The sequence below is a fragment of the Saccostrea cucullata genome, unplaced genomic scaffold (assembly GCF_032062105.1).
Source record: "Saccostrea cucullata isolate Sc308-1 unplaced genomic scaffold, CSIRO_AGI_Scuc_v1 ctg3556, whole genome shotgun sequence".
In the NCBI taxonomy this organism is placed as follows: domain Eukaryota; kingdom Metazoa; phylum Mollusca; class Bivalvia; order Ostreida; family Ostreidae; genus Saccostrea; species Saccostrea cuccullata.
In genome coordinates, this window is record NW_026932898.1 from 25,333 (window position 1) to 51,552 (window position 26,220).

At 34.7% G+C, this 26,220-nt stretch overlaps 1 protein-coding gene across 1 annotated transcript; it reads left to right on the top strand.

Annotated features, from left to right (window-relative positions):
- The first annotated feature begins 14,953 nt into the window (after nt 1–14,953).
- Nucleotides 14,954–22,843, top strand: LOC134236419 (uncharacterized). Its single transcript, XM_062718587.1, has one exon. It carries the CDS (start codon nt 14,954–14,956, stop codon nt 22,841–22,843), a length of 7,890 nt encoding a protein of 2,629 aa, XP_062574571.1.
- The last annotated feature ends 3,377 nt before the right edge of the window (nt 22,844–26,220 follow it).

Consider the following 26,220-nt stretch of genomic DNA (forward strand, 5'->3'; position numbering starts at 1 on the left):
TAATTTTGTTAATTTTCTTTCAAAATCTGTTCTCAAATTACTGACTTATAATAGAAAATATTTATTGATTTAAAAACCAAAACTTTGTTTGCACGACATATCTCAATTTTTGACTACACGCCCCTTGCACTATTTTCTCTCGCGGATTGACACAATTTCCAGAAAAAATAAATAATAAATATTTAAATTTATAAACATATGAAAGCATATTAGAAAATATATTCTTATTCTTTAGATCCTGAATGTTGTAAATAAGCCAATATTATACAAGAACCTGTACGCAAAATACTCAAACGAAAATGTGATTAGTTTCGATACATGGGGAATCCCTTATCAGTAACATAACATGAGTTGATACCATCAACTCGAAAAAAATATTCAAAACTGACATGATTTTGAAGAATTTCTTCCTAAGCTTTAAAATGACTAGAAGTAAAATTTCATATTTTTAAAAGAATGCATGGTTAAGAAACTTTTTATACAAGGACTTATATGTACTTTGATAATTTGTCCATATTTAAGGGGGTATTTATATCATATCGTAATTACGTCCATGAACTATACATGTATTTCATAAATAACTAGTGCTAATTGTAACGGGGACCGTTACAGATGTTCCCCAAACGCTCCCCACCTCCCTTTTAGTGCCATATTCCTGTAAGTTTCATTAAATAAGACAAACTCTAGGCATTTGAGACGTTAACAACGTTTACCCAGAAGTGTACCAAGTTCATTCAAATTCTAGCATTGCACGCGTGCACATGTGAATGCATGTGCGTAATGAAAATATCATCTTGTCTACACAATCTATATATTTTGATATACTAAATATTAAAGTATTTAATTCAAAAGTATTTTTAAAAATATGATCATTCAAGTGTATTTTTGATTTTGCTCATTTCACATGCACGCACGTGCATACATGAGCATGGTGACCATACTTACTTGTGGATGTCCTTTACATCTATCTTTGTTCTAAATCCCATCCTGTTTGGTTGAAAACCAAGGGAGTTATAGCTATTTAAAGTTTCAGCCAATCAGATTGCAGCGCACGTACACGCACGTGTATGCATGTGCATGGTGACCATACCTTCTTGTGGTAGTCCATTATATCTATCTATGTTCCAATTCTCATCCTGTTTGGTTGAAAACCAAGGGAGTTATAGCTTTTTAAAGTTTCAGCCAATCAGATTGCAGCGCACGTACACGCACGTGTATGCATGTGCATGGTGACCATACCTTCTTGTGGTAGTCCATTATATCTATCTATGTTCCAATTCCCACCCCGTTTGGTTGAAAACCAAGGGAGTTATAGCTATTTAAAGTTTCAGCCAATCAGATTGTAGCGCACGTGCATGCACGTGCTTTCATGATAATTGCTATATATCATGTTGTAGGATATCCTAATGCATGGCTATGTTCAAAATTTCAAAGGGTTTCGTCCAAAAACAAGAAAGATATTGAGACTTTAGTTTCAGCCAATCAGAGCGAAGCGCACGTGCATGCGCGTGAGATCTTGCTATTTTGATCATGTCATATTGTCTATGCTACTAATATATCCTTATTTTATAAATTTCAAAGTATTTCATCAAAAATTAAAAAAAGTTACGCCTATATCAATTAAATCGGTCATTTTACGTGTTGCACGTGCACGCTCTTGCAAGCACGTGCGCGCAAAATGACCTTCGTTCCGCAAATCTACATAACATGCCTACTGACCCTAAAAAGGTTTTACCTAAGTCGGATGTGTAGTTTACAAGATCACTCCCGGACAAAAAAGTTCCAGGAAGAAGAAGAAGAAAAATAATAATAACTAGAGCAAAGCTCGTTGCAAAGCAACGAGTAGGTCTTCCGTCCTGTTTGACCAGAAGTGGCATTAATTTTTAACAAAAATGAGAAATAACGCCTAAAAATGGTTTGAATCCTTTAACGCTATGTTAATTAATGCAAAAATAAGCAATTTTTCGCTACTTCCGGTTTGACCGGAAGTGACGACAACGGACGAAAAAATTATTTTTTTGCTTCTAGAGACATTTGTTACCAAAAAACTTGTCAAGAAAAGCAAAAATACGCGTTTTTCGACTACTTCCGGTTTGGCCGGAAGTGACGACGCCGGACGTTTTCTGACGACTTCAATAGATTAAGCTTGTCATTTTGAACAACTTTGCTTCTTTGCCGTATTACAAATTCTCAATACGTTTTGAGATATAAAGAAAAAACTGTTGGCCCCTTTAGGCCCTTAAATTTAGGGGCCAGCCCTTTTTTCGAGATATCATTTGAAAGATCTTTAAATTCTGCACTTCTTTTGTTCTATACGTTTTCACAAAATATTTTCAGGTAAAAAGATATCGAAGAAAAGGTGTGAGAAATTTTGAAATTTGTGATAGGTCTATTTTCGGGCCATAGCGAGCGCCGACGAGCGTCACTTCCGGTAAATTTGATATACCTGATGCACCTCTCCAGACATAGCTCTACCTAGCCTCAAAGTTTGAAGTTTCTATCTAGAGCCGTTTTTCGGGAAAATTGTGGACAAAATGACCCTTAAAAATCAGAAAATCGACGATATCTCAAGACCGGAAGTGACGTCATCGAAACGGAAAAAACGCATAAGGTTCAAGTGATGTTCCATAGGTCCTGAAAGTTTCATAAGATTTTGTTGAGCCGTTTTTGAGAAATCGCGTGCACAAAATCGGTAAGAAGAAAAAAAATAATAATAAAAGTGAAAAAGAAACCGAAGAAAAACAATAAGGTCTTCCGCTGAAGACGGAAGACCTTAACTAGATGCGATCTCGTTGCAAGCAACGAGTAGGTCTTCCGTCCGATATCTGCATGTGATGTAATAAGACCTGTGTTGGGATAATTCCACTGATAGGATAAAAAATGTCAGAAAGGCACAAGAATTCTTCAAAATATGTTTAGAAACACAAATAAAATGTAGGATCTATCAATTCCAATCAACTTCCGGTTCTACTTCCTCACTTCCGGTGGGACCGTATGTGCTCAAAACTACTTTCAACTCTACATCAAGCAAGCAGTAATCATCCCTGAAAGTTTCGATGGTAAATACTCATTTCTAGACAACTTCCGGTTTGAACGAACCGTACTTCCGGTGAAAATATTAAGATGCTACGCATTCTTTAAATCTCTATAATGAACAATTACATTCATTAGAAAATGAAAAAAAAAATCGCTATACATGTACATGTATTTAAATTTCATGTACTTCCGGTTTACACCGGAAGTGTTGACGGAAAAAATGAACAAATTAAAAGTATGCATATTATTGGGAACATTATTTTGACCATCTTTTGTTCAATATTGCTTATCAAAATATTCACGTTTTTCGAGATATAAAGCGTCAAAGATTTAGCATTCTAGCCCCCTTTGACACTTTATTACGTAACATATGATAAAATTTTTAGTATATATTGATGCAAATTGTTAAGTTGAATATCTTTGCTTCAGTAATGTATCACAAAATATTGATCATTAAAGAGTTAAAGACGAGAGACTTTTGGCCCCTCTATGCCCCTAATTTGAAGGGCTAACCCCATTTTCTTCATATCAAATGAAAGGTCTTACTACATTGCACATTTTTTTTTATTATATATGTCTTAACAAAATATTAACCAGTAAAAAGATATAAAAGAAAACGTATCAATAAATAAAAAAACAAAAAAAAAACACACGGAGGATCGAACCCGTGTCGCCCGCGTGCAAATCCAGCGCGTTAACCATTCGGCCATTGAAAAATACTTTGAATATGTTTTAAAATCAGTAAAACTTAAGATTCCTCAAAACTGCTGACATTAATTGCATCGCACATATCTCCTTGTAGAAAATTACAGATTAACGCTCATTCGGCTTTTAATGAGTTTACTTTAAAGCTAGAATGCGTAACTTTTCTCGGAATAGGATTCGATCAGCACATCTAATAGACATGCCCTTTGCTCTCAAAGAAGTCTGTTCATATCTTAAACATTTTTTTAAAAGGACGATAAATTGCATTAAAAATAATTTATAGAGAATTGTCCATAACTTGACAGAATTACCTTTAACTCAGTTATATTTAGATATTGTTCGAGAAACAATGTTTGGATTCATTGTAGCATCATAGTTTTAAAGCTGAAATGGCGTATCTTAGCTAGAAAAGAGAAAATCCAAGATTAAGTGTAGATATATATAAATAGGCGTCGGTACTCGGTAACAAATTGAAATTGGTAAGGGAAGGGGCTAAACCAACAGAAAAAGTTAAACCTCAATTTTCAATGCCTATATTATTTATATAATTGCAAAAAAGCCTCCCCCCCCCCGTTCCGACGCCTATGTTACTTACATGAATACATGTATTTAATTTTGGGTTCGAATTAAAATTTTCACCGATAAGGAATTTAAATATCCCCATATTCTATAGTTGCCATGACTTAAAACTGTGTCTGATATTTACATGTACAATGTATATGCGGAGTCGGTAATTATATCGATTATTTTTTAAATCTCTGATATCGATGAAACGCGATTGATCTAAATTGTATAGACCTATCGTTATATAAAGAGACAAAACAACTAGAAAGATCTTTTTAGTTTGTCTGAACTTATCAAAAATACGCAATATATACATGACCTTCAACTGTTTTGTTTTCAACTGATTTGTTGCTTGGAAAGTAAAAATTTATGCCTTATGCATTTTAAACAAAAATATTTTAACTTATATATAGTTTCTTTTTACAAAAAAATACAAATAGTTTATTGGCACAAACACAATTACTATAATTGGCAAAGGGCCACTGAACATCATTAAATAATGTTTACATATTTTTTCGAGAATTGTCAAGTAATTGACTTCTTAGTTCAAAACAGTCTGTGATAAATTCAATAGTAACTTTCAAGACTTTTACATGAACACATATATAAAGAAGTTTTCAGAAACCGAAATCGGGATCTTGCGGGTTTCGGCTTTACATTTGCGTAACTATGTTTACCCTAAGCCGCTGACGTCATTCTTTGTTTACACGTCTGCAGAGGAAGAAAGTAGCGAAGACAGAACGTCACTGTAATATATCCTAATATATTTGTGTTTGTAAAGGTGAAATCCTTTAAAGTTTAAAAAAAGACAAAGAGTATTGCTCAGTATTGTCAGCGTAAGTATTTCAAAGTGTTTTTTTAATTGTTTGATGCTCAGATGCTCGCTAGTTCATCTCTGCGGGTTTGCGGGAAGATTAAGATTTACCCCAAAAGAAGATTGGCCGTGGTTAATTTTTCATACTCCAAAGGTGCATGGTTGAACTACTATTAATTTTTTTTTATTATTATTTTTGTTTTTGAAGGCACCTAACCAGGCTACAATTTATGTAATATGAAAATAGACCTATAAAGTACCTGACCATAAATGGAGTCATAATTTTATTTTTCCACGAGGCCTAACGGTAGATCTATTAAATAGACCCCTATATTTCATTGAAAAATGCATTTTTCTAAAATATTACTGCAGTTATTTGTTGCTCATTTGTTATGACTAAAAAACGATAAAATGCAAAATTCTTAGTAGATCTAGTTTCTTCACTTTTTTTCAAAATAATATTTTATTTGTAGGCATTGCAGTGATATCACAGCTATGTTGTAGGTCAATTTCAAAATAATTTTAAGACTGTAAGTTGTTAAGAAATCATCTAAGTAATTTGAAGTGAGAAAATTGTTGTAAGTTACTTTCAATGAGTTGTGTATCAATTTGTTTAGCATTTTAAGGCAAGAAAATTTCAACAATTCTGCACAATTCAGTGTAAAAATCATGTAAATTGAGCTAATATTGAGCTCGCAACAAGGTTTCATTAAAAAAAAAGTTTTTCAATGAAATATATAGTGTAAAAATACAATTATGACTCAATTGTGGCTCAATGTATACTGTACATAGATATATAGTTTAGTATAGACTAATTGCAATAGCAAAATGAAATAGAGGTATTCTGTTGTCAAGAATGTAGTAATTAAGTTAATCTACTCGTAATTGTACTTCACTTTATTCCTTTAATTTGGTTAGATCCATTGAAAGGTTATAAATTAAATGAGACATTTGTTTTCTGAATATTTACATTTGCTAATGTCTTTCCTTATATGACAATATAAATTATTTAAATTGACATTCAATTTTCAATGACATGCAGTTGGGAAAACCACATGAGACAATTGGAAAGTCTTCACTGTGACGTCATTTGATGACGTACATGTGCCTTATGTTGCATTTCAGTAACAAGTTCAAATATCGCTTATTTTTCATTGTAACAGGAATAAAAGTAAAAAAAAAAGATAAGAAATAAAATATCAATTTTTAGAGTTTCATTGGGATATGACATGAAGTCGGTACATGATCAAGTTATCTATAACGCCCAAAGGGCGTTATAGAATTTGATCATGTGACCGACTTCATGTCATATCCCAATGAAACTCTAAAAATGATATCTTATTTCTTAAATAAACACAATGACAAAGAAGTTAAAGCGTGGATTTTAATAAATTGACAAATTTGAGTAAGGTAGTGTGAAAAAAGGTGATTGACATTTTAGCTAACCTGCTGAAGGCCTAAGAAAGCTTTTCTGATCACTCCCTTGTTTGTCGTCCGTCAGTGTGTTAACTTTTCACTTTAATATTCAACTTCTTTCCAAAATCTACTTGTCAAATATTATCCAATGTTGGTTCAAAGCATCCTTGGGCAAAAAGGAGTTTAAGTCATTAAAATGAAGGACCAGGCCCTCTTACAAAGGGGAGATAATCAAGAAAAGAAAAAACGGGATTGGGTCACTAAATAATCTTCTCAAGAACCACTGGGCCAGAAGAGCTGGATCTGGACAGGTGTGCAATCATCCTGGAGTAGTGTACTTTCTAAATTGTTCAAATTGTTGCTAGGGTTGGGCCACAATAGGGAATTAAAGTTTAACTTTGAAAAATATAAGAAAAATCTTTAAAAACCTTCTTCTCAGGAACCATTGGGCCAGAAAAGCTAAAACTTATGTGGACACATAGTAGGTAAGTGTAAATTCTAAATTGCTCAAATCAAGCCGGCAGAGGGGAAGGGCAGGGCCACAATAAAGAATGGAAGTTTAACGTACATTGCAATACTTCTCAAGAATCACTGCGTCAGAAAAGCTGAAACATATTAATGTAAAATTATCCTTGTTTGGTTTAATTCTAAACTGTTCCAAAATTGGCCCTGAGGAGTAGAGTAGACTAGGAAAGTGACTGATGAAGAACAGTAGGGCCAGAGTTACTCAGGTGAGGATTGTTGTTCATGGGCCTCTTGTTTTTTTAAGGAATTTAGAATGATGAAAACATCATAAAGTAGATGGGGGGGATAAGGCGGGCAGAAACCCTACAGCTAGTGTTGTTCCATTCATCGATTATAATAGAAAATCAGTCGATTGCTAAAATAATCCAAGCAATCAATTGCATTTTTAAATTTCTGATTACTGGTAATCGGTTTATTATTTTATTTTATAAGCATAATAATTTTTAACCCCTAATTTTCCATCCACAGCATTGCTTTTGACTTAATTTTGTAACCTAATTGTGCAGATAAACAAACTCTTGTATTTTTACCCAGATAACAAAGCATGTTTCTGGGCATAGGGGTACTTTTGGTTTTATAAATGAACAAAGGACCAGCTGGATCACCACAGAAAGTCATCATTTACCCTTTCTTACCATTTACTTGTTTAAATTGATACACTTTTTACATGTCTGATTATAATTGTTAGTTACTTTAATAGTTAGAGTATTCCAATCATTGATTATGAAATTCTTACCAATTTCCACCACTACAAGGCTATAGTGCCACAGATAAGAAGTGAAAAATTTAATCTCAATTATATTCAAATTTTATTTCATATTTCAAGTATACTAATTACTTAATGTAAAATATCTATTATTTACAAAAATCTCAAAAAGACTAAAGCTATTTTGTTCAAGTCGTGACTCCTGGGGGTAGGGAAGGGCCACAGTGTAAGTTCAAATGTAAAGGGCAATAAAGCTACTGGTAGACAAAGAAATATGCAAGCATCATTAGTGTAGATTCATGTTCAAATCATACCTTTTCCATTTTAAGGATTGGTTGGGACCACTATTGGGTTTAAACTTTTCAATAATAAGCTGATTTCTGTTCTTTTCCTAGCCACAATGCTCAGGTGAGCAATGTGGTCCATGGTCCTCTTGTTATTGCTGGGGTTCGAAACCGACGTATGCCAACTAATATTTTTATAAATGAATATTTTTAAGAGATTTATTTTCTCTAAGATAATGTTTTCTTTCTCATAACAATAATTTCATAAATTTCAATCATGATAAGTAAATTGAAATGCTCAATGTACCTATCAAATGTGATTACTTAATTATCTGACACTATAGGCATTCTGCCCACCTTATCCCCCATCTTTTTAATTGCATATCAGTAGATTGCTGGTCAGGAAAAAAAATGGGATGGATGACCAGAGAAATACAGTGCCAGCCATATCAAAAATTATATTTATTGTGCAAGAAAGTTGCGCTCGGTTCTGGATTAATTTCTCCAAATTTTTACCTCAATTGCCAAAAAAAGATGCATGTCATTAAATTCCATACTCCTCTACATGTATGCACATGAAGCATGTTGGACTGCATTGTCTTGCAAAATGAAATGTCAGTGAAAATATGCCAAATACTGTACTGGCTCTGTACAGTAGAGCTAAAAACATGGAGAAATAAATTAATACAATATTAGTGGAAATTTTAGTGAGACACAAATTTAGCAATTTGTTCTTAAAAATTGTAATTTTTTTTACGGAGATGTTATTTTAGCAATTTTAAATATCTTACGAAAGAAGTTGTTACAAGTAAAAAGCTATTAGTTTAAGCAATATTCAATTTTAGCGATAGTGACACCATCACTAATAATGCCAAGATGAAATCCTTGCAAAAAATTCTGCTTTTTTCGGAACATAGTACACTAGCACAATAAGGCACTGTAGCTCTATGGTCTTTCAATATATTTTTTTTCTGGAGAGCTACATTTATGCAGCTAATGATAAATTATATACATATTATCTACGCAGAATATATACATTATATTGTATACAATACATTATATATGGCACAAAAAGTCTGAATGCAAAAGATTTTCAGGGCCAATCTTCTTTTGGGAGGGGGGGGGGGGGCATTTTTGAATGATGACTGTTTCTTTAAGCTAAATTGATGGTAGATGTCTGTCTTGTATGATCATGAGTTTTTGAAATGAAATAAAGCTATATCAAACATGATGCTTGTCTTGTTTTGAATGAAAGTCACATTGAAATGTTATTTATGTGGTAAATGCACTATTGTGTTTCTGCTTTTTAGCTCAAGTTAGCTTTTCTGATCAAAATTTGTTTGTTGTCATCGTCGTTGTCGTTAACTTTGCACATTTTCTACTTCTTCTCAAGAACCAATGGGCCAATTTCGACCATATTAGGCACAAAGTATCCTTAGGTGAAGGGCATTAAAGTTTGTTAAAATGAAGGGTCATGCCCTTATTCAAGGGGAGATAATTGAAAAATAATGAAAATTTGATGGTATGTTTTAAAAATCTTCTTCTCAAGAACCACTGTGCCAGGAAAAATGAAACTTATAGGGAGAAATTGTCAGGTAGTGTAGATTCAAGTTTGTTCATTATATCATGACCCCGGGGGGTAGGGCGGGGCCACAATAGGCGATCAAAGTTTTACATAGTAATATAAAGGGAAATTCTATAAAAATCTTTGTCTCAAGAATAGCAAAGGCATGAATGATCATATTTATATGGAAGCATCCTCAGGTAGTGTAGATTCATTTTTTTTTTCAAATCTTGACCCCAGGGAGTAGGGCGGGGCCACAATGACCAATCAAAGTTTTACAAGGAAATTTAAAGGGAAATTCTTTAAAAATCTTGTCAAGAATTTCAATGGCTTGAATGATAATATTAGTATGGAAGCATCCTCAGGTAGTGGATGTTCAAATTTGTTCAAATCATGACCCCTGGGGTTAGGGCGGGGCTTCAATGGCCAATCCAAGTTTTACATAGAAGTATATAGGAAATTTCTTTCAAAATCTTCTCAAGAATTGCATAGGCATGAATGATCATATCTTTATGGAAGCATTCTCAGGTATTGGACATTCATTTTTGTTCAAATGATGATCCATGGGGAGTAAGGCGGGGCCATAACATGGATTCCACATGACGTAGAAAAAAATCTTTAAAATTCTTCTTTTCAACAATTTCAAAGCCATGATTAGTCCTGTTCATATGGAAGCATTCTCTGGTAGTGTAGATTCAATTTTGTTCAAGTCATGACTCCTGGGGGTAGGGTGCGGCCACAATGTAAGTTCAAATGAAAGGGCAATAAAGGCACAGGTAGTCAAAGAAATATACAAGCATCCTTAGTAAGTTAGATTCAAGTTTGTTCAAATCATGCACTCTCCTTTTTAGCTCACCTGAGCCGAAGGCTCAAGTGAGCTTTTCTGATCACATTGTGTCCGTCGTCCGTCCGTCTGTCCGTCCGTAAACTTTTCACATTTTCGACTTCTTCTCAAGAACCACTGGGCCAATTTTGACCAAACTTGGTACAAAGCATCCTTGGGTGAAGGGGAATTTAAATTGTTAAAATGAAGGGACATATCCCCTCGCAAGGGGAGATAATCAAGAAAAGACAAAAAATAGGGTAGGGTCATTAAAAAATCTTCTTCTCAAGAACCACTGAGCCAGAAAAGCTGAAACTTATGTGGAAGGATCCTGGGGTAGTGTAGATTCTAAATTGTTCAAATCATGACCCCCGGGGATTGGGCGGGGCCACAATGGGGAATCAAAGTTTTACATAGAAATATATCGGAAAAATCTTTGAAAATCTTCTTCTCAAGAACCACAGTGCCAGAAAAGCTGAAACTTATGTGGAAGCATCCTGGGGTAGTGTAGATTCTAAATTGTTCAAATCATGACCCCCGGGGATTGGGCGGGGCCACAATGGGGAATCAAAGTTTTACATAGAAATATATAGGAAACATCTTTGAAAATCTTCTTCTCAAGAACCACTGTGCCAGAAAAGCTGAAACTTATGTGGAAGCATCCTGGGATAGTGTAGATTCTAAATTGTTCAAATCATGACCCCTGGGGATTGGGCGGGGCCACAATGGGGAATCAAAGTTTTACATAGAAATATATAGGAAACATCTTTGAAAATCTTCTTCTCAAGTACCACTGTGCCAGAAAAGCTGAAACTTATGTGGAAGCATCCTGGGATAGTGTAGATTCTAAATTGTTCAAATCATAACCCCCGGGGATTGGGCGGGGCCACAATGGGGAATCAAAGTTTTACATAGAAATATATAGGAAACATCTTTGAAAATCTTCTTCTCAAGAACCACTGAGCCAGAAAAGCTGAAACTTATGTGGAAGCATCCTGGGGTAGTGTAGATTCTAAATTGTTCAAATCATGACCCCCTGGGATTGGGCGGGGCCACAATGGGGAATCAAAGTTTTACATAGAAATATATCGGAAAAATCTTTGAAAATCTTCTTCTCAAGAACCACTGTGCCAGAAAAGCTGAAACTTATGTGGAAGCATCCTGGGATAGTGTAGATTCTAAATTGTTCAAATCATAACCCCCGGGGATTGGGCGGGGCCACAATGGGGAATCAAAGTCTTACATAAAAATAATTAGGAAACATCTTTGAAAATCTTCTTCTCAAGAACCACTGTGCCAGAAAAGCTGAAACTTATGTGGAAGCATCCTGGGATAGTGTAGATTCTAAATTGTTCAAATCATAACCCCCGGGGATTGGACGGGGCCACAATGGGGAATCAAAGTTTTACATAGAAATATATAGGAAACATCTTTGAAAATCTTCTTCTCAAGAACCACTGTGCCAGAAAAGCTGAAACTTATGTGGAAGCATCCTGGGGTAGTGTAGATTCTAAATTGTTCAAATCATGACCCCTGGGGATTGGGCGGGAACACAATGGGGAATTTAAAGTTTTACATAGAAATATATAGGAAAAGGCTTTGAAAATCTTCTTCTTAATAACAACTGGGCCAGAGCTGAAACTTATATGGAAGCATCCTGGGGTAGTGTAGATTTCAAATTGTCTTAATTATGATCAGTTGGGTAGGGTTGGGTCACAATATGTATTACAAAGGGTAAATCTAGTAAAGTACAGAATTGTCAAAGCTTCTCAGGTGAGCGATGTGGCCCATGGGCCTCTTGTTTAAGGATTGGTTGGGACCACTATTGGGTTTAAACTTTTCAATAATTAAATTGATTTCTGCTTTTTTCCTAGCCACATTGCTCAGGTGAGCGATGTGGCCCATGGGCCTCTGGTTAATAATCAAAGTACATTTGGCCATGCATCTAGTGTATTTGTTAAGATGCTATTTAAGTTTCCATGGTTCTTGATCTGTTGTACATAATTGTTATTATGAATTAATGATAAATACAGCATACAGTATAGCTAGCAAAGGAAACTCCTGTACATGTATATTGTTAGGTCACCTAAGCTTAAGGTTAGATTAAACTTGTCTGGTTGAAGAAGACATCCATCTGTCGTCAATTTGTAAACTATTCACAAATTGTCAAGAACCATTGTGTCAATTTCAAGAAAACTTGCCACAAAGCATCCTTTAGTAAAGGGGATTTCAGTTTATCCATAGAAAGTCAGGCACGGATCCAGGAATTGAAGTTAGAGGGGGCGCCAAGAGTAGGCAAGGGGTCTGGGGGCCCTGGATTCTAGAGATTTTGTAGGGTAAAAATGAGGTCTACCAAGTATACATATTTACATTTTCTAGACGAAACTGTGATTTACGTTAATTTTGACAATTTTAGGGGGGCGCGCGCCGGGGGCGCCCCCCCCCCCTTAAATCCGCCACTGAAAGTGCTACACCTTCTTTCAAGGGGAAATAAATTAACAATGCATGAAAATTCTATGAAATCTTTAAAAACAACCTCAAGAACATCTGGGCCAGAAAAGAATGTCTCAAATAAGATTAATTTGGAAACATCCCTATGTAAGGTAATTTAAGGTTAATGGTGTCTGAACAAACAGTTGTTTTTATAACATTTAAAAAGGTACATGTAACCATAGGTTGTCATCAATGGTTTTGTTTTAAACTTTTCACAAATTCTGTTCTTCTCTTGAATACTGGGCCAATTTCAACCAAACTTAGCAAAGCGTTTCCTTTGGAAAGGGGAATTTCAGTTTGTTCAAATGAAGGGTTGCCAAAATTATTGGCAACATTGAAAATTTTGTCATGAGCCAATGGGCCAGAAGAGAGGAAAGTCATGTAGAAGCATCCTCAGGTGGTGAAGATTCAAGTTTGTTGAAATCATAACCCCTAGGGGTAGGGTATGACCATAATGGACAATCAAAGTTTAACATTGGAGTTTATCATCTCAAAAACAGCAAAGCCATAGGTGGTCATATTAATTTATGCAAATATTTGTACAAATCAAGACTCCCCCCAGGGCTATGGTGGGCTTCAATGAATGCTCCAAGTTTAACTAGGTTGTATAAAGGTAAAATCTTCAAGAATCATCTTGAGTAGAGCAAAGCTATGATTGGTCATATTTATGTAGAAGAATCCTCAGATGGTGTAGTTCATAATAACATATTTGTTCAAAATCATGACTGTTGGGCCAAGCTTAAAAAATTTTTTGTTTGCAGTTTCCAAGCAATATTTTTTAGAGTGGGTAGGTGGGCAGGTTTTATTGTTTTATATATATAAATATACTTATCAATTTTTTGTCGGATTACAAATTAAGAGATTTTCATAGGTATATTTTATGTTCGTAATAGAGCTCTACTTATGTTATGCCACATATCAACTGAAACAAAAATTTAAAAAGGAATAGAAAATTTAACAAATTTTATTATCCTCAAAATTTGGAACTTCCAAGAAAAAAATATCTCGAATAAAAACTGGAAAAAAGTTTGAGTCGGGTGCATTTTTAGTAGGTCGGTAGACAACTGCAAACAAACCATTTTTTAATCAAGGCCTGGAGGTTTGGTGGGGCCACAATGGCTGATCAAAGTTTAACATTTGAGTATATAGGAAAATTCTTTAGAAATCTTTTTCTCAAGAAGATCAAAGCTATGGTTGTCATATTTATATGAAAGCATCCTCAGTGTAGATTCAAGTTTGTTCAGATTAGGACCCCCCAAGGATAGGGTGTGGCCACAATTAAAGTTCATAATTTTGTTGGGAAAAAGTTACAGTAAGTCAAATATATTTATATAAAAATCATCCTAAGTTAGTGTAGATTTAATTTCGATCAAATCATACCTCCCCTTTCATGGGTAGATGGGATCACTCATGCATTTAAGCTTTTAAATACTTAAATAATTTTTAGGTCACCTGAATACACTTAGGTGAACTATTGCTATCCATGTTCATCAATTGTGTGTAAACATTTAAACATTTTCAGCTTCTTCTCTTGAACCACTCAACCAATTTTGGCACAAAGCATCTATGGGTGAAGGGAAACAGAAGTTGTGAATTGCAACATCCCAAACCCCACCCCCACCCCTTGAGCCTGAGGGGTGGGGTTGATACCCAAATCATGACCCCTAGGGGTAGGGTGGGGTCACATATGGTTAAAAATAGCATAGCAAAAGTTACTCAGGTGTGCAAAAGAGGCCATTGCCTCTTGTCAGTCTACAAATGAAATAATTTGAAAAGTTTGCATTAAATTGTTCATGTAGTAAAGCATTATACATGAAGAATATCTGAGTGAACTTTCAAGAAATATTTATTTGCAAATAATTATGTAGATTAATATTATTTTTAAAAAAAATTTTGAATTCTGCAATTAATAACCCTTGTTCTGGAATTTGGGGAGGGTAAAAAGGGAACCCTTTTAGTTTTAGGAACATATTATAGTTACTTTTTCAATTGGTATGGAAAATGTTCTGTTTTATTTTTGTAGATGCCAAGGAAAAAGACCTTGAGTGGTAGGGAGAATCGTCTTAAAGACAAGATACGTAAGAGGGAGAAGAGGCAGAAGCAGGCCCTTCCCTTGTCAGATGTCCCACCAGATGATACGCAAGCAGAATCTGCTGTCTCTTGCGAGACAGTAGATGGGGTTGTTACAGCTCCACCCGGTAATTTTCCGGGGCAAGGCTTTATAGGGTTGCCTCCTATTGAGGAAAAACCCTTGGCCAGGTTGCAGGCCTCTCTTCGCGAGAAAATGCAACCAACCGCCCTGAGTAACGCATCACCTCAGGGAAGTCGTCTGTGTGCCCAAAACGGAGGCATGGCACCGTCCCCTGACTCCCCACCGTGGGTTTGTACCTCGCCGAGGGTACCTGAGCCGGACACCGTGCACGTGTCTGGCTCAGCAGGTCAGGCGCAGCTGGATATGTCATCCTCTAAGGGGGATGAGTCCAGCAGGAGATTGATTGATGCAAACCAGAGTAAAAGAACGAGATCTAAAAGGAATACTAAAAGGAATTTACATGATGAAAATGAGAATTTGTACATTGTATATGAGAATAGTGAAACAGAATGTAGAATTCAAAGTCCTTGTAATGGTGGACCATCTGATGCTGATGCCTGTATTGGTGATAGCAGACCAGTTACAGCTAGCAAGGTATCTGTTCAAGGTTCTTTTCATCAGGGTAACTTGATGTTTGGTGAAAATGCAGGAACACAATGTGTTGCTAACTCCTTAGCAGCAATAGCATATCATAAAATAAAAAACTCAAAACAATGGCAAACTTCAGATATGAATAAAGTGTTGGTAACAGGCGATGAGCTTTACACATACTTGCAGCGTAGTTCAACCATTGTTAGTAGATATCTCTTAGTTGATGAGTTGCCACAATTTTTTGAGTGTTTTGATACAATGTTCGAGTTCAAAGCACATGAACCTTTATGCAGTCTGATAAATTTGTCTGATGTAGAGCCCAATTATGATGAATTTAATGCACATTTACTGTTAGATGCACTGCATATTGCTCTTAGAGAATCAAGTGGGTGTTTTGTGTGTTTCAGGGGAAATACATTTTTAGTGGGGAAAACAGAAGATGGTTATTTTACATTTGATTCACATTCAAGATCATCATCAGGGTGTCTGAGTTTGAATGGAAAGAGTACAAGGATACTATACCAATCAGTTTACAACATTTACAATCATATACTGTCATTAGCATTGTCAATGGGATTTTCGGGAATCACTGAATGTGAAATAACAAGTGTGGATTGTTCAGTTAGGCACTTTGCATCTACTGATAAAAGTGAGCACATAGAAATCATTCAGAAAAAAGGAGATTTGGCATTCCAAGAAAATGCAAACATTTCTATTCTACATGCTGAGTCAATTGAGGATGACGATGTTGAATTTGTTTACAGTGAAAGTCAAAATATTAGATTTTGTCCAATATCCCAAAGTATGAAAGAACAACTTTGTCACATTATTGGAATACCATATTCAAGTAGAATTGATAATGATGTACAAAATTGTCATGTTCAAGAAGTAGGTGCACCTACTGAGTGTGTTGAAATTCAAAGGGATGGTAATTGTTTCTTCAGAGCTATTTCATTTTGTTTGACTGGAGTGGAGGATTATCACTATGCAATTCGATCAGCAGTGTGTCAACACCTTCTCCACAATAGAATATTGTTCAAACCTTTTGTTAGACAGGCAGAAAGTTCTGTAGAAAATCATTTTTCTATAACAAAGATGTCAAATGATGGTTCATGGGCAACTGAACTAGAAATAATGGCTGTTTGTCATCTATTGAGTATTGATATACACACATATACAGAAAATCATTGGATTACATACTCAAGAAGAATGATGGAACCTTGTAAAAATACTCAGTCCATAGGATCAATTTATCTAGATCATGAGAATCAGAATCATTACAATGTAGTGTTGACAGTTGCTGAGAATAAAACAACTGGTTCTTTAAAAACACATACTGGTAAAGAGGGATACAGGGAAAGACGCAGAAATCGAAACCGCATGAGGAATGTACGTGTCTGTTTATCAACAAAAAAACTAAGGAAAGATCATGAATTGAAACTAAAGAATGTAAATTGTAAGGAAAAGAAATTAAGATCAAAAAATCTTAAGTACAAGACTGACTTGAAATTTAGATTAAAGGCAATCGCAGATGGAAAATTTAGATATAGATGTGATGAAATTTACCAAGCAAAAGCAAAAGAAAGGAGTGTGGAAAAATACTCTTTGGATGCAGAACACAAGTTGAAACTGAGGGAGGCAAACAAAAGAAAGTATAAAACTGATGAAGATCATAATCAATATATGAAGAAAAGAAGCATTGAGAAATATAGTTCAGATGTAGTGCATAGAGAGAGTGTAAAAGAGAGAAGTACAGAGAAATACAAGATTGATGAATTGCACAGAATGGATGTTAGGCAAAGAAGTACAGAGAAGTACAAGAAAGATGAAGTACATCGAATGAATGTTAAGCAACGAAGTACAGAGAAATACAAGAATGATGAAGAACATAAACAGAAGATTAAGACTGCTAATAAAATGAAATATCATTTCAGTGAGGATGAGAAAAAGAAGAAGAAAGAGGCAGTTTTTAATCATAGACAAACACTGAAAGTAAAGCTTGAAGATGAAGAAGAAGTTTTGGCATTATTCAGGGAAAGTGTAAGAAATGGTCCAGAATACACATGTTGCTGTTGTCATCGTTTATTGTTTGAACACCAAGTTCAAGGATGCACTCTTGAAATGTACAAAGGAAGACATCAAGCACATGAAATTGCAAAGGCATGTATACAGGAGAAATACTGTCATGAGTGTACATTGACTTGTCCAATGCATTGCATACAGTCATCATTGTGGATATGTTTTACTTGTCATAGGAAAATATTAAGTGGTAATGTTCCAGCAGAAGCAGCTGTAAATAAAATGTCACTGGACGAAATTCCTAATGATCTAGCCAATTTAAACAGTTTGGAGCAGCATTTAATTGCTTTACATGTTCCTTTTATGAAAGTGATGGCTCTCCCACAAGGTGGTCAAAGAAATGTGCATGGGCCTGTTGTTTGTGTGCCATCAAATATAAAAAAGGCAACAAGTTTACCAAGAAGTCATGATGACAATCTCTTGTTAAGAGTTAAACTGAAACGCAAACTAGCATACAAGGGCTATTTTGAATACCAATTTGTCAATCCGAATCACATAAAGATGGCTCTTGATTATTTAAAGAAAGAGAACAAATGGTATCAGGATGTTGAAATCAATACCAATTGGGAGGGAAATAGTGACCAAAATGATTTGCTACCAAAAGAGACCAGTGACCAGGATCAAGAGAAATTTGAAGACGAGGAAGTGAAAGAAGGTGAGATTGATCAGACTTCAGAGGTTGTTACTGATACATGCTTACAGCCTGTCGATGTTGCGCAAGAAGTTCTCGATCATTACTTTGACGATATATACAATATAGCACCAAGTGAAGGAAAAAATCCAATTCGAATGTTGCAAGAAGAAGGTAACGAAGCAAAGACTTTTCCACATTTATTTCCAAGTGGAAACTTTTCCTGGAATGAAAATCGAGATGTAAAGATAACTCTATCAAGGTATTTTAACAACAGACTTATGAATGCAGATAACAGATTTGCTAAAGACACAAATTACATTTTCTTCTCTCAATACATGTCAGAATTAAACCAAGTAATTGAGAAAACACAAATTTCAATCCGAAAGTCTTTATCAAAGCTTGATACTGGAAAAGCAGTGACTTCTGAAATGTTACAGAATCCAGATGTTCTGTCTAATCTCCTTAAGAATAACGAGGCTTTACGCTTTATGCAACCTATTCGAGGAACTCCTGCATATTGGTCAGCTACTCAGAAAGATCTTTTTGCCATGCTTCGACAACTAGGAATTCCAACTTGGTTTTGTTCATTTTCGGCGGCTGAGTTCAGGTGGAATGAAATCATTGGATCAATATTGCATCATGATAATGATCCTAGATCCCCGTCTGATTTAGACTGGTCAGAAAAAAGTGAAATTTTGAGAAGCAATCCAGTAACTGTGGCAAGAATGTTTGAACATAGATTCCATATGTTTCAAAGGCATGTAATTTTATCACCATCAAAACCAATAGGGAATGTTATTGACTATTTTGTGAGAGTAGAATTTCAACAAAGGGGTTCTCCACACATGCACTGTTTGTACTGGATTGAGAATGCACCCAAAGTTGATGAAGATAATGAGGAAACTGTTTGTGATTTCATTGACAGATATATCACATGCGCTTTACCTTGTGAAAATGATGACGCAGAGCTTCGAAGAATTGTTCTAGGTGTTCAACAGCACAGCAAGAGTCACTCAAAATCATGTAGGAAAAAGGGAACAGATTGTAGATTTCACTTTCCAAGACCACCATCAGAGAGAACATTTATTACAAGGCAATGTGAGAAAGATGTTGAGGACTGTGAAGATGGCAAAGGGTTGTCTAAATCTCAAGCAAAAGATATTTTGTTGCGTGTTTGGGATGAAGTTCTTGATGATATGAATGGATGCAAAACAACAGAGGAAATATTCTCCAATATACAATTATCTCAAGATGTTTATGAAGAAGCACATAGGGTATTATCTGCAAAATCAACTACTATCTTGAAACGAAATCCAGATGAAATGTGGACAAACCAATACAATCCATGTCTTCTCAAATGCTGGGATGCAAATATGGACATACAGTATATCTTTGATCCCTTCAGCTGCATTGTGTATATAATTTCATACATTTCAAAGTCAGAACGGGAAATGGGAATGCTGCTGAAACAAACGCAAGTAGAATCTGCAGAAGGAAACTTAAGTGCTCGTCAAACGATGAAGCGAATTGGATCAGCTTATCTCAATCATAGAGAAGTAAGTGCCCAAGAAGCAGTATACAGAATCTGCAATCTAAAAATGAAAGAAAGTTCAAGAAAAGTTGTTTTTGTTCCTATTGGTGTAAATCCAACTCGACTGAGTAAACCTCTTTCACAAATTAAAAGTGTACAAAATGGTGAAAATGATATGGAAGATGATGACGACAGCATTTGGATGACAAATGTAGTGGAAAGATATGAAAATCGTCCAGATCCACCTCCTTTCCCTGAAATGTGTCTTGCAGAATTTTGCTCCGAGTATCGTGTTCTTGCAAAATCTCAGATTCCCCATGGAGAAAAAGAAGGTGTTTATAAATTAAAGAAAGGTCATGGTTACATTCAGAAAAGAACAAGAGCTAAGCCAGCTGTAGTAAGATATCCCAGATTCAATCCAGAAAATGCACCAGAAAAGTATTTTCAATCAATACTGCAACTTTTTCTTCCGTATTGGACTCAAGATCAACTGAAACCGCCTGGATTTGACTTTTATCAGACATTTTTTGAAAATGGGTTTGTGAGAATAGGAAGTGAAAACAGATTGCAATCTGTCAGAAATGTAGTTGAAAAAAATAGGGTTATATTCTCAAAGAATGAAGATGCCCTTGAAAATGCGCAAGAAACTTTAGAAATTTATGGCGAACCTGAAGATGCTTGGGCTAACCTGTGTCCAGAAACTGAAAAGAATCGAGAAGAATGTCTTATTGAAAAGAGGAGAACAGAAAAATCAGAAAATAGAGAACCAGAAATCACTCATGAAATTGAACATGACAACTCTTCAGATGTGATATATCATATTAGGGAAAATTCTACATCAAGACAAGAAATCCTTCCTTTTTTGAGAAGTTTAAATGAAAAACAAAAGCAGGTTTTTTACTTGGTTCGTGAATGGTGTTTGAAAAAAGTGGCTGGGAAGAAAATAGAACCATTACATATTTTTGTGACTGGAGGTGCAGGGACAGGAAAAAGCCATCTGATTAAGACTATACAGTATGAAGCCTCCAGACTTTTCGAGAAAACGATTTCGTCTCCTTCAGATTTGTCTGTTCTTCTGACAGCTTTTACAGGAACTGCAGCTTTCAATATTGGTGGAAGCACAATTCATCACGTATTTTCCTTAACTAAAGCTCTACGCATTCCATATGAACCTCTGCAAGAACAAAGTTTAAGTGCAATGAGGTCAAGGTTAGCTTCTTTGCAGATTTTAATCATTGATGAAGTATCTATGGTTTACAAGCGGCTCTTGTACTATGTTCACGAACGCCTGGTGCAAATCAAAAAATGCAAGGAACCCTTTGGTGGTATATCAGTTATAGCTGTAGGAGATTTTTACCAACTACCTCCTGTGAAACAACGAAAGGTGGAAATATTGTACGAAGAAAATGGTGAATATCCTGTAGATTACTGGTTAGACTTCTTCAAAATCGTTGAGTTGGAGGAAATAATGAGACAACGTGACGACGCTGCATTTGCTGCAGTTTTGAATTCACTGAGGATTCGAACAATAAAGGAACCACTATCGAAAGAGGCAATATCAATGTTAAAAGAATGCATTAGGGAAGGACCGGATGAAGCACTCCATGTATATCCTACAAATGAAGAAACAAATGAACATAATCTGAAGATGCTGCAATCAAACTGTGGAGAATTGATAGAGATTACTGCTGAAGATTATCAGAAAGACAATACCACTGGAAAGCTGACTTTACGTGAAAAACCTTTCATAAGGACAAGAACAGATGGGCTCTCTGCTTCTTTGCTTTTTTCAGTGAATGCAAGAGTAATGCTGACGAGAAATATCAACGTCGAAGATGGACTTGTAAATGGTGCAATGGGGCATATTTCAGATTTTCAGTTTGGAGAAGCTCAGAAAATAAACAGGGTAGAAGGAATTAGAATAATTTTTGATAGTGAGGATGTTGGAAGACTGCAAGGAAAAAGGACAAGCCATGGAAATGAGGTATTGATTCAAAGATTACAAGAAGACATCAGGGAAAAAAATACAAAGAATGTTATTCGTCACCAGTTTCCTTTGAAACTTGCATGGGCATGTACAGCACATAAAGTTCAAGGCATGACAATAAACAGAGTTGTTGTAAATTTAGACCATACTTTCGCTCCAGGACAGGCATATGTTGCAATAAGCCGTGTCACTTCACAAAATGGTTTATTCATAGAAACGAGAGATGAAAATGCATTATTAAAGAAAATTTACGCTAACCCAGACATAAAATCAGCACTGCTAAAGATGGAAAATTTAATCCCCAAAGAAGGTTATCCACAATGCTGCACTGAAAATGAAAGATTCAAAACGATTGTTCTGCTTAATGTGCAGAGTTTAAGGGGACATATTCTAGACTTAAAAAGTGACACCAGATTGCTCCAAGCAGACTTTATATGTCTTACAGAAACATGGCTGACGGACAATGAGAGTATGAAGGACTTTGAAATTCAAGATTTTGAATTCAACCATACCACAAGAAAGCAGTCATATGATGAAAGTGTGAATGGTGTTGCTAAACTTCGGTCAGCCAAAGGAGGAGGTGTCGGTATTTACAAAAAGAGAAAGGAAAATGCTCAAGTTCGTGATTTACCTGAAAAAAATATTGAGGGAATGGCTATAGAGCTATATGACGAAAACATTGTAATCATAGTTGTATATCGACCAAGTGTTCTCAGTGTCAGATGCTTTCTTGATGGCCTAAATAAGACTGTAGACTTCTTTAAGGTTCGGTATTCCCACTGCATTGTACTTGGAGATTTCAATGAAGATGCGCAATTTGAAGGACCGATTCAAAGAATGTTTGAGATTAATGGATTTATGCAGAAAGTACATTTTGCAACAACAGAGGGCGATACTATACTAGATCATGTATATATCACAGAACAGATGAAAGCAAGTGTAGCGGTCATGCCAGTTTATTATAGCTATCATAAAGCTGTGACAGTGAATTTAAAATAACACTAAATGAAATCTGTTTGGATTTCATATAGGTCGATATAATACATTATTTATATGTTATATATTATATATGTGCACTTTCACTTTTATCTACATATTCACTTCAAAGGACACTGGTCTATCTCTGAAGCAGAATTTTATCATTAGTTTTAATATTGCATTAAACATTTGAAATTGAGACTTTTTAAAATGACCTCATATACTCATGTTCCTTCATAGAATAGATAAAAAAAAAATTGATAAGTAATAGGAATAAACTTGGTTGGTTCAATTAAATTTTTTTTTTAGTTTTTCAGATTAATTATAAAATAAACATAATGATTTTGAAATTGGCATTTGTATTGATGCTTGATTTATGCTTCATTCAAATGTAAGATTATATCTGTAACTTATTGATGTAGTGCTTCTGATACAGCGATTACATATTTAAATAGGAACTCTTATAAATATTGAACCCACAGCATGTACAGGTTGAGGACAATGAAGTAACGATATCACATCCAAACTTATATTATTTAAATAATTTTGAAAATAATCTCCTAAATGCGTACACTAGAGTTGACATACATGTACTTATTCCTGTAATATTATACTCGGTGTGAGATGAGGTTTGTAAACAATGTGTTGATGTTTTCTACGTCATTAAAATTGCACGTTTAATTTCAATCAACACTCATGAAATAGAAAAGGACTTCATTAAAAATATTTTCGATAAACAATCATGAAATACAATTTTTCTTCACTTTAGCTGAAAATAATTTTTCTGGCTGCCACAACGATACTACATGCCTGTATATATTTGTATATACTTGTTTTTAAGAGTTGAAATATTTCCTTAGGCTATTGTTTATTTCTTCCTCAAATGGACTTAACTATTTCATTTGTCCCATTTCTCTCATAGTTTTATTCATTACATCAGATGCATAAGCAATAGTCGAATTTCACATGCCTAGAGTTACCTCCCGTTGTCGGCGTAACGCTCATTTTTCGGAACATACTAAAGACCTGATATACTAAGGACCTGATATTTTGACCTGATGAAAAATAAATTATCAATTTAAACTTTAATTTCATATTTTTGAGGGAAAACTGATGATGATAATAGCTTTAACTATATTAAAATACATTTTTAGTAGAAAATATGTAAATTATTTTGCTATATATCAAGGTATATACACAAAACTTGATGACCTGATAATTTTGAATGACCTGATATTTCTACTTAAGACCTGATATTCTTAAATGACATGAAATTGCTGCAAATATTCAAACTTTATAAATTTAATATTGAAAACTGTTTTATTTTCCTGAAAATATAATATATTAATAAATCAGGTCATTTAAACCCATCAAGTCATTCAGAAATATCAGGTCATCAAAATATATCAGGTCTTTAGTAGGAATTTCAAAAGCTTTTTTTTCATAAATTGCTGCAAACATTTTCTTCTCAAAACCTTTTAAAATGTTTAACATTTCTAAAAGAATTAATAATTAATTTTTCCTGAAATTTCATAAGGATCACTTCATTCTAAATAGGGATTTGACCTATAGGACCGGGTATGGTTTTTCTCTCTACAAAAACCTTGTCGATTTCCGTTCTGATTAATGACATAAGGCTGAATACATATAACAATTTGTTTTTCCTAAATCTTTATTTTAGTGAGTATAGATAGGAGGAACCCTTTTTTTCCTGAGTTTTGTTATCTCCAAATGTAATAATTGATATTTTTCTTTACTTCTCATTGTGCATACATGTACCCGGTAATGGTAATGTATACTGTCTCTGAAATTCTATTGTTTATATCTAGGCTTTATTTATCAGTTGATATAATAAAACATGCCATTAATGTGTGCAAATTATATAAGCCTAAATGAAATCCCAAGGAAAACAGTAACTGATATACATGTAGCCAAAGTCAATGTGATTAAATTCTATGGAATATTATCGCAGCTCAATGCTGCCAAGAATACCTGTATCGAGTAACACAAAGTGAGCTATTCTTGTCCAGAGAAAGTGTGCTTATATTGTTCCGCCTGACTGACAACTGGACATTGGATTGTTACGACCTGATCTCTTGTTAGTGTTTCTTATATCAAGAATGGGCATGCATGAAGGATAGATAATTAAAAGAAAATGCACAAGTCTATAAAAAATTAAAATAGTCTTTGAAAAAGCGAAAAATTAAAACTTTAAAAGTGTAGTACCAGCTGGATTCGAACCCCCGACTTTAAAAAGAAAGCATTGATAGTGTAAAAGTCAGCACATATATCAACTGAGCTAGTCTGACTATAAACTTGTATGGTATAAAATTTAAGCATATTATCAAAATCAGGTCTCCTTAATTTTTGTAGTTTTTTGGTGAATTTCCACCCTAGGGCAGGGGTGCCCCTAAAAAAAATCCTATCTTAAATTATTCTTTACATCCCAACCTATCAAAATATCCCAGTTTTATTTAGGGGCAGGCCTGCCCTGAAGGACTTTTAGGCCAAAATACATGCAAAAATCAACGCTTTAATGGACAAAATGGTGTTTTGGCCAATTTTGGAGGTTTATTGTAAAGTTTTTTATGATAAATATTAGGTATAAATTACAAATTTGAAAAATTTAGACATATATATGGTAGAAAACAAGAAATAAAGATAAATTTTTAAATGTCACTTTTTCCGGGAAATTGTTTTCTCCTACAGGTCAATTCTTTTGTCATAGTGAATACATTCTTTCTTGTGCCACTGTTGAGACACAGAAGAAAATATGACACAGAATGTTAAATGCAAGAGTTGTCTTCCTTTGTTTTTCTTATTTATACAGAATAGCTTATGTCTCATTATTCGTATGCTGTGTTGTCATTTAAAGTAATAAACTTATCAATAAATATCAAAGTATGATTATAAATGAAGTTTTTATTTAACTTTCACTGTTTTCTTCACCAAAGTAAGTCAATCTTGAAATTTATTCTTGTTCACTTTGAGAAGAACCCTATTGTCGTTTTCGCACTCGAAATAGACTTTGAACGAAATTTCATTACTAAAATGCTTAAGCATAGTTAAAAAAAATGTAACATTGTATCACCTTGAAGTAAACAGACCATCAGACGTTCAATTCACATTGTTTACATATTTTTCAACACACGTATTGGCTGCCATACTGGATATGAACGATCCGAATTTGCTCCAGTAGACCTTAGAAAATTCCTATGGCGAACAAGAACAGTTGAATACTTGCCTGCATGTGATATGCATTTGTAGTGGTATAACAGAGGAAGCTACTTATGCATGTTTTGACACATTACTCGTCCGTATATGAAAATTAGAGATTTTTTAATTTTTCAATCTTTTTTTAAAATGACTTATCGCGCTGTACTTCAAACGTTCAGTCT

Bases quoted from the DNA above. Each gene is read 5' to 3' on its own strand.
- LOC134236419 (XM_062718587.1), top strand. From the start codon at position 14,954: ATGCCAAGGAAAAAGACCTTGAGTGGTAGGGAGAATCGTCTTAAAGAC.